The 9,171-nt window shown below is 44.6% G+C and overlaps 2 protein-coding genes across 3 annotated transcripts in view; one reads left to right on the forward strand and one right to left on the reverse strand.

Moving 5' to 3' along the window:
• Positions 1-3,085, forward strand: part of pcmt (protein-L-isoaspartate (D-aspartate) O-methyltransferase) — a 5,193-nt gene extending 2,108 nt beyond the window's left edge. Inside the window, exons 2-8 of one of the 2 annotated variants that reach the window (XR_002170672.1) lie at positions 171-275; positions 363-394; positions 718-822; positions 929-1,049; positions 1,221-1,306; positions 1,606-1,837; positions 2,267-3,085. Coding sequence is in view for 1 of the 2 variants with exons in the window: in XM_019890730.1 (XP_019746289.1) it covers positions 171-275; positions 363-394; positions 718-822; positions 929-1,049; positions 1,221-1,306; positions 1,606-1,775; positions 2,267-2,279 (632 nt within the window). In the remaining variant the exon portion in view is untranslated. The remainder of the gene's footprint in view (positions 1-170; positions 276-362; positions 395-717; positions 823-928; positions 1,050-1,220; positions 1,307-1,605; positions 1,838-2,266) is intronic. The other variant, XM_019890730.1, reaches the window with a different exon arrangement.
• A 152-nt stretch (positions 3,086-3,237) lies between these two features.
• Positions 3,238-8,960, reverse strand: lrp11 (low density lipoprotein receptor-related protein 11). Its single transcript, XM_019890717.1, has 9 exons — positions 8,174-8,960; positions 7,204-7,361; positions 6,518-6,659; positions 6,303-6,428; positions 6,021-6,218; positions 4,888-5,055; positions 4,738-4,794; positions 4,518-4,607; positions 3,238-4,443 (listed from the first exon to the last, which is right to left on the reverse strand). The coding sequence occupies exons 1-9, from the start codon at positions 8,754-8,756 to the stop codon at positions 4,289-4,291; spliced, it is 1,677 nt and encodes a 558-aa protein (XP_019746276.1). The 5' UTR covers positions 8,757-8,960; the 3' UTR covers positions 3,238-4,288.
• Between the last annotated feature and the right edge of the window lie 211 nt (positions 8,961-9,171).

Below are 9,171 nucleotides of genomic sequence, written 5' to 3' on the forward strand. Positions count from 1 at the left end.
CACACACACACACACATTAAAAAAATGCCTTTTAGGTTAATTGATGTCTCAGAATCTATCATCAATGTGAATGCGAGTGAAAGTTATTTCCTCTCTATGAGCTCAATGATTGGCTGGCAACCATCTGCTTGAATGCGATGTAATGTGTTTTTGCCATTTTGCATCTGCAGAAAATGGCATTATTAAATCCGACAAGGTCTACGAAGTCATGCTGGCGACAGACCGGGCTCATTTCTCTAGGTGTAACCCTTACATGGACTCACCACAGTCAATAGGTAAGTCTTCTGGTATACAGCAGTCTTCTGAAATTCTAATCAATGACCTAACTACACTAACCAAATCCATCTCTTTTTAACCAAAAGGCTTCCAAGCAACCATCAGCGCCCCACATATGGTATGAATTCACTCAATCAGCTGTGCCTGCACTCAGCACTCTGTCAATCAGACAAATGTGGGTGTATTGACAACACAATCACCTATCCAGCGATAACATTAATAGGAAATGTTGACTTTTGTTTAATTATCCAGATTGGGGTTTTTTTTGCGCCTGGATTGACCTTAGCCGTCTTTAACTGTGTGTCATAGGTGACAAGTCCTTTGAATCCATATGTTTTCACCATACTTGATGAAGGGAATTTAGTCAAACACCCATTAGAGTCACAACATGAGCATTTGAATGACAAGTTCACTCTTTTCTTTCTCCACGTGGCCACTCAGCACGCGTATGCCCTGGAGCTTCTACACGACCAGCTGTACGAGGGTGCCAAAGCCCTGGACGTGGGCTCCGGCAGTGGAATCCTGTCCGTTTGCTTTGCACGAATGGTGAGTCACAAGTGGCGCGTCAGAGCTCTCTTTGGGTGCATCGCAATGCAATTGTAGCCTTGTCATTGTGTCAAGCATGTGCAGCATCCCGTTCTGTCTTTTACAGGTAGGCCCTGAAGGCAAAGTGGTAGGCATTGACCACATCAAAGAGCTGGTAGACGACGCGATAAACAACGTGAAGAAAGATGACCCCAGTTTGATCACGTCGGGAAGAGTTATGCTAAAAGGTAAGTCGTTTTGTCAGACGTTTCTCGTTCATTTAACACCCACGTGGCAGAGTGCCGTTAGGGCAAATGGACGAGGTGCCGTAGCGCACTCGCTGCCAATATTAGGGGTACTTGTACTGTCTAAATAGTATAAAACGGTCCTGATATAAATGGTCCCATCCGTGTTTTCAGTTGGAGACGGACGAAATGGCTACTCAGACGAGGCGCCTTATGACGCCATCCATGTTGGAGCAGCAGCATCAACAGTCCCCCAAGCTGTGAGTCTGAGTTGGAAATCTTAAGGACAGTGGGAAACCTCCAAGGTCCAGCACAATCGTGTCTGGGTCTGGATGGTGGTTGAGTGAGCTTTGGGGATTTCTAGACATTTTCCCATGGAAAATCATGGAATGCAAAAAGTCCATTCTAGGGTCAAACTGGAACACTTTGAGTCATCAATCAACCTGATTTGCAAAGTTTTGTGTGGCATTATTCATGAAAATCTTCGACAAGTTGCGACCGGTGTCACCTCATGGGACTTGAGAGGCTCCGCTGAAACTGTTTTCTATTGCCGTCACAGCTCCTGGACCAGTTGAAGCCCGGCGGTCGTCTCATTCTGCCCGTGGGCCCGGCAGGGGGGAACCAGATGCTGCAGCAATACGACAAGATGGAGGATGGCAGCACCAAAATGAAGGCCCTGATGGGGGTGATATATGTGCCTTTAACGGACAAAGACAAGCAGTGGTCCAGGTGGAAGTGACTCCCTTCTCCCTGCACCCTCCTCCCGACCTCTCCTTCTCACAGCGGAAAAGGTGAAATGGGCGTGGCTTGGAGCAGGCAACGGATCACAAGAGGCTGCATTTTGCTGCTTGCTGACATATTTTGCTTTTTCCATACCATGCCAAGTAGCTGCACGTTTCCTTCCTTATTTTTATTTACTTTTTTAAACTCTCGGTGGGTGGCTCCAACTGGCTCGACTAACAAAACTTGAAAAAGCAACAACACTGTGAAGGCTTCTATTTGGCCTTAGTGAGCATGACCCCGTGAATAATAATCTGGAACGTCGCAACTATTTTTTATTTGATCTTCTGCTCTGTGAGAGGTAGACAACACTGCAAGTTCGATTTTATTTGTACAGTATTGACATTTTTATATAGGTAGCTAATTTTCAAAGAGATTTATTTTGGCTTGCCTTTTTTTTTTTCGCCTTCACTAACGTTAACCACTTCTGTTTCCTGCAGGGATGAACTCTGAACAGGAAGACAGTCCATAATCCACCTTTTTAATATCGAACCAGGACCGAAACACAGACTGGGGGGCGGGGTCAAGCAGTCCTTACATTTTGTTCCAAAAGCCTAACAACCTCTGATTTAAGATCATTCATCAAGCGTGATGGACTAGAAAGTATTACTGAACCGGGGAGGAAACTGTTTGAAGCTGTACACTTTTTGATTTACTGAATAACATTTTTTTTTTTTTTTTTTTGTGGTTTCCTTATTTTGAATGCAGTCAGCCATATACTTATACATAATAACGTATGTCTGCGGAAGAGAAGAGTGCTGGACTTTAATGATGAAAGCCTGAGCTTTTTTTGGTAATTCACATCGCTGCCGTGTGTGAGTCATCTCACTTTCGATTTCTCTGCTAATAGATGATCTTAAGGCACCCCCCAGCCCATTGCAGTATTGGCAACACACGCTGATGTAGCCCACATATCCCGTTTGATGTGCAGCGCTCAAGACGATGTTGTACTACACGCCTAACGATGCAGTTAGCATACATACCGGCAATGCTTTCCATCCAAAGAGAACGGACGGACTATTAACACCCACACGTGCATGGCAACGTTGTGCTTTCAAGAAACATCAAATGCAGGCCCCGCTGGTGATTTTCACAGTCACTGCTTTGCCAAAACAAGCTCTCATGAATGAATGTCTTATCTTGGGGGAAGATTAAAAAAGAAAAAAAAAACAATCTTTAAGCACATTTATTTTGAGTGAACTGAAGTGATGATTGTTATAAATTCCGGAGTGGCATATGACAATAAAGAGTTGCTTATGTTTGGTCTTTGAATCTGCATTGCGTCCGGGCTCTACCATTTTAAGAAATTCTGGGCAAGAATATTTTTGTTATGTAATCCCTACTTTAGAGTTGCTGCTTCTTCACAAGATATTCTGTTTTTGCATCTCTGTCTGAGATGCAGTTTTTACAAAAAAACGAATTATACCTGACATGAGTATCTTTGGAATCTGCGTGGAAACCCACACAGCATGCGGTTAACTCCGCACAGGAGGACCTGAACTGGGATTTAAACACAGATACTATTTAACTGTGATAATCTAACCACTTCCCACCATACTATGAAAATTATATTGATACATTCGTATTTGAAAATTTTCAGTCAGTGACTCTCGGAGTTGTGGGAACATTCAAATGCGATTGATACAATGCAATGGTAAACGTTCGAATGATCCTTTTATATAATAAACTTGAATTTGGAATGACATACAACACGTTGAATGAATACATGTGCTCAATATAATACATCGCTACGAAGCTTTGCAAGGATGCATTGCAGAATAGGATAAGGGGTACGATATAACTGTTACTATGGCTTAGTCAGTGTCTCAATCCACTTCTCGGTGTATTTACATTTCCATCCACAGGTAAGTTTTGAGAGCACAAAAATGGCACAATATATTTTTGAACTGAGAAAAAAAATATGTTTTATGATTCTATTGAAGGAAAATTGTCTAGTCATGGTGTACCGTACTTGACTGAAAATGAAAGATTCTCTGATATCAAGTCTTGGGACAATAATTAATCCCTATCAAAATAAAAGCAAGTTCTGTGCTTAGAAGAGGGAATATTTTCATACCCTGGCTTCATCCAAGCAACCTTTGTTTTGAACTACAGTGGAGATAGTGAGCCAGGATGAAGAGAGTGCCCAACTCTATATTTTGAGTATGCGCAGTAGTCAGGGGTCCCAAAACTTCTATGGACAATATTCATGGACTCACCAACATCAGAAGATGTCATTAGCTTTGAAGGCAGCGTCCTTTCAGCAGCAGGACGGTTTCAATGCCGAAGCATGAAGCAAAGCAGAGCAGGACGGGATGTTTCCAAGATCACATGGAACTAATTACAGAGGTTAGGCTACAGGAAAAATAGAGTGCAAATTCAAAAGGTCCAGAGTCGGGTTCTGGTGTCTCCCATTCTTTCTTTTTCCCCAGGTTGGAATTGTCAAGAGATTCCGTTTGTGGCTACAGGTACATGCCGTTGATGAGGTAGTCGGACTCCTCCGTGGTGAGGGGCCGCGCTTTTTTCAGCTTGTGGCGCACGAGCCTCAGGCGAAAAGCAATCAGGAGCAGCAGCAGGGCGGTGATGATCAGGCCCAGTGCCAGTGGGAGGACGGCACCTGGCAGAAGAGAGAAGCAGGTGGGACACAAGGGCGGACGCGACACACGAACACACATCCGACCTGGTTCTGACCTGACTCGGCGACCGGATGGCCTCCCTTTACTGGGAACCGTTTGTAGACCGGGATTTCACCCTCTTGGATCTGTGAAACTCCTGGAGCAGCTTCAAAGAAGTACAATCGCAAATTAGGGCAAAGTAACGGAAAACAGTCAAATGTTGTGCCTTTAATTCATATCTTCATCGTCACCAGCCTCAAAAAACCACAGATCAGTCAGGCCTTATTAGCCAGTACCTATTTCAGTCTGCTTGGTGATAGGAGGAGCCACAGTAGCTGGTTTAAGACCCGGACCTACACAACAATGAGCCAAAAAAAAAAAAATGTAATCAGTAATTCAGCGTGGTCAAAAATACGAGCATCTTTAAAAGGAAAGCATCTTCTCACTTTTCTGTATACATTCACTGACGCAGTCTGATTCCTGGAGAAAGTTGTTATGGTTGCCCTGGCAACCACCGTATAGGAAGTGTTTGCATTCTCCTGCTTCATGGTCATAGTACCAGCGTGCAAAGGTGCCCTTACAAGGTCCGACAATTGGAGCAGTGGAACATGGCTCTATGGAGACACAGAGTCAGAGAAGACACAATTCAATCACATTGTTTACTAATGCTTGGAAAAAAAAAAAATTAGACTGGAACTTTTAATCAAGCCATATTATCCATTTCGTTTTGATCATTTAAAAATATTGACAGGAATATTTTCTTTATCCTAAAAAAATAAATGAATATTACAGTATCTTACTGAGTCACATACAGTAGTAGTACAGTAAGTCTATTCTTCTTCTACTGTGTTATACTGCACTCCAGTGGCCACGACAAGCGCACCGTAATACTCAATTTTTACAAAGTACCACATCAGATTGCTATTTTCAATTAAAAAAAAACTCTTTTTTGTGGTGAGGGGGACAAGTACAGGTTAATGGCATTTTCGTTCTATTCTATGGGGACATGGGATTTGTATTGAGTTACAAATGTAGTCATAGAATGAATGACACTTGAATCTCAAGGCAACACCGAATTTGAAAGATGCAATGCACACTAACACAATAACCTTGCATCACATTAGCTTGGGCTGTACTGCATACGATTGAATAATTTAATTTGTCCAGTATGTGCACACGGCACTGACCATTGTGAAGTGACACTCCTGAAGATGCACTTTGTCAAAACAGTGTAGGGGCATTGGGGGAGCAGTGTTTTTTTTTTTTTAAGCAAACGAAGGGATTGGATGGCAGAGAGGACAGAGACGCTTTGTTCCAAGGCCCAGCAAGTCTGCAAGCACAGAACTGTTTTCCCATGGAATGCAGAATGCATTGAGGCTCTGCCAGCATTTAAGCGCTCAGTGCCATGACTCAGTGGCTTCCTACATGGGCTCCATCTGCCTGCACGTGTGGATAAACACTAAAACCCTCATAGAAAGTCCACAATGATATGGAAGACCACGATTTAAGAGTCGTGAAAGGAACACATTCAATAACATTGTCCTTTGTTGTTATTGTGGTATGTGACTACATCGACTACCTTGACTGTTTGAATCCTGCTTCTGACTGGGTGGAGGTGTGACTCTGCTCCTCTCCTGAGAAGGTCTACTGTTGTCATTCGTCTTCCTGGGCCCAGTCTGAAGCACAAAACTGTCCAGAGACTCGACAGTGTGTGCCACCGGAAGCGGGTGGATGGGCAGACCTTCAGCGTGGGTCACTGACTTCCTGCTGGTGTCAACTAGGCAAGGATTTGAAAAGTGAGCCGCGATTTTTCATGCCAAAGAACAACACTTTCCATTTGGGATTATGAGTTTTTTCTTACAGTTTGGACAAAAGTCTTCATCTGATCTATCGGGACAATGCTGCTTCCCATCGCAGGCAAAGGTGATGTCAATGCAGCAGCCGTCATCACATTTGAACTGGTAGTTTGAGCAGCGGCCGGTACACACTGCCAAGAAAAAAAAAAAAGAAATCATTCAACTCGACTCTTGAATAAGTAACTCATTTGCTGTAAAAGTCATATCGTGAGGTCATTGCCTTCTGCTTGATGTTTTGGTGCCAACACTGTAACAGACACATTGTCTGACGCTTTTTGACCCGATGTGTCAGTGACGGTCATCTGGAAAGTGTAGACACCTTCTTGCAGACCAGTGATCTTCAGCAGCCCTGGATGAGATGCCTGCAAAAGACACATGCACACACACACAGGTAAAGTCACATTTGCTTAAAAGACACAATCATGCAACAACTATATATTTTCACCATTATTGTACTGCTGGGCAATATGGCGGAAAAGTGTATCACAATAAAGGTATTTCATGAAGCAAATTTATGCCGAATTTTAAGTACACATAAGTACACAACAACAACAAAACTATTTATTTGCACTTCATAATCTCAACAGAGTGTGTTTACTTCAAATTTTTATGCTCACGAAAAACAGAACACGTTGACCTTGAAGTTGACTCTTGAGACAGGCGTGTATGCGATAAACTCTTTATCTCTTTTGCCATGCACCATGGAGCTCTGGCCACAAGCCACTCTCTTGACTCAACAGAAGCAAACAAATGTAACCTGACCCCGATCGAGTCTCTTCATGCTGCAAATGCAAACATTGTGTGCGTTGATTCTTCCGTTCAAAGCTTTGTAGATCTCGCATTTGACTAATTGTTCCAAGCCACGGATGCTGTAAGTGATCGTAACGACGTCTTCAAGTGACCGACCTTCATGGTGATGGCTGCGTCCCCCTTCACGAGAGTCCAATCGTAGTGACTGATCCCGTGGTCGTCCACACTGTCGCGCCCATCCAAAACTGCCCAGTCAGTGGGCAGCTGGATCACAACATCCTGTCCTGCATCGCAGCGAGGGGGCTCGTCAATCTCTGCAACACAAAGCAACAAAGTCTCATCAGATATAAATAAAGATGTATTTCAATATTTCTTAACAAATATGCTGTGTAGCTATGAATTCACACGGTGTACTGTATTGCAACATACACTTTGGTTTTGTTTTATTCCTTTCGGGATACAAATAAATCAAGGATGAAACTTTTCTTTTTTTTTCCAAAAACACCAACAGCCAAAGGTCACATTGTTTATCAGTCGTCCATTGTGTGGACCCTCCCTTTGTTGTGTTTTGTTACCTTTCCCTTAATTCGGTGTGGCGTCTCCCCAATCATTGCACCTGTCTCACCTACACACTTGTCAGTCTTCACCTGGTTAGCCACACTCACCCCTTGCAGGACAAAAGTCGGTCTGAAGGGCCACTCGTTGCCAGCTCGTCAGCTATCTTCCCAGCTGCACTCGCTGCTGCATTCCCGCCTTCCTGTACACCTCGATTTGGTTCCCCTGACCACTTTTGGTTCCTGGCTCCTCAACCTGTCCCTCATTCCTGACAATAAACCAGTTCTGAGTTCACTGTGTGTCTGCCTGGGGGTCATGTGCTCACCTCAAGCCAAGCTTAACAAATGGAGGAGTTGCCTTCATTTTTGTAGCCATGTTATTTGTTTTGTTCCCATTAAACTGAAATTGCAGTCCAGTCACTTACATGCAGAACAATCACACTTGTCATTTTCAAAAAAAAAATTTTAAACATAAGTAGCCTATCTGTACTTTTACTCAACTAAGTACAGCCTGTGACTACTTTTGCCACCTCGGGTTATTTACCGATCAAGCACCGTGAGCAGTGTCTCACCTTGTGTGTCATCCGCCTCCCCGGGCCTCCTCTCGTTCTCGGAGCCTCCGGAGGAGTCCTGCAGAACGCGTCCCAGCGTGACGTTCAGCGGGCGACTGTGTGAGGCGAAACCCGGCTGCGGAGCGAAGGAGCAGACATTTTGGCTCCTGTAGGTGCAATTGAACAGGTAGCAGTTGAGGCTGTCCCCCGCCTGCCTCGGCTCCACCTGGACCACCGCCACGGTGCAGTGAGGCTGCGCGCAGCAGGCGTGCACGCAGTCCCTCCAGGTGTAAACTCGATCCGGAGCCATGAGGAAGGTGGCCCCCTGCTCGATGGAGGCCTTGGCTCGGATGATGCTCTCCCGAGCCGAGCTGAAGTCGCTCACGCAGGAGTCGGCCACCTCGGTCGGCCGGTACGTCTGGTCCTGCTGGAGCTGCTTGCGGAACTCCTCCAGCAGCTCCTCCACTCCTGTGATTTTGGATTTTAAGTCCGATATGGCTGTCATGCGAGTGTGGATCGGCTGCAAGGCGCACAGAACCAGAAGCAGCTGTAGCGGGGCGACGACGGCGATCCTCGGTGAGCGGTGATGCTGCATCGCAGCCATGTTTGTTGACTTGCCCGACGCCACTCCTTGAGTCCCCGCTGCTGCGAGGATGGACACTGCAGACGATGACGAGTCGGCCTGACTAGGAAAAAAAACGCATCCACTTATAGTACATCCAGTCGTGTCTGAATTCTGAATCCTGTATGGTACAAATGGGGGAGGGGTTGTCCTGTGACGATGCTGGAAAAATTGCCGTTGTCTCGGTGACGACGGCATGCATATATATATATATATATATATATATATATATACACATACACACATGGGCGTGTATATATATATATATATTCCTTAGAATTAATTAAAAAATACTAAGAACTTGAAGTTCTATGTTTTGTCATCGATTATTTCACTTGTTACGGTGTGAGGTTTTGTCTTGGTATTGCCATCATGGTACTTTTATGCAAAGTATTCA

The sequence above is a fragment of the Hippocampus comes genome, unplaced genomic scaffold (genome assembly GCF_001891065.2).
Source record: "Hippocampus comes isolate QL1 unplaced genomic scaffold, H_comes_QL1_v1.1 scaffold174, whole genome shotgun sequence".
In the NCBI taxonomy this organism is placed as follows: Eukaryota; Metazoa; Chordata; class Actinopteri; order Syngnathiformes; family Syngnathidae; genus Hippocampus; species Hippocampus comes.

Coding starts and splice junctions, on each gene's coding strand:
- lrp11 (XM_019890717.1), bottom strand. CDS start 8,756: ATGGCTGCGATGCAGCATCACCGCTCACCGAGGATCGCCGTCGTCGCC. Junction 6,219..6,302: donor TGAAGACTTTTGTCCAAACT/GTAAGAAAAAAC, acceptor ATCCTTGCCTAG/TTGACACCAGCAGGAAGTCA. Junction 4,795..4,887: donor CAGTGAATGTATACAGAAAA/GTGAGAAGATGC, acceptor ATTGTTGTGTAG/GTCCGGGTCTTAAACCAGCT.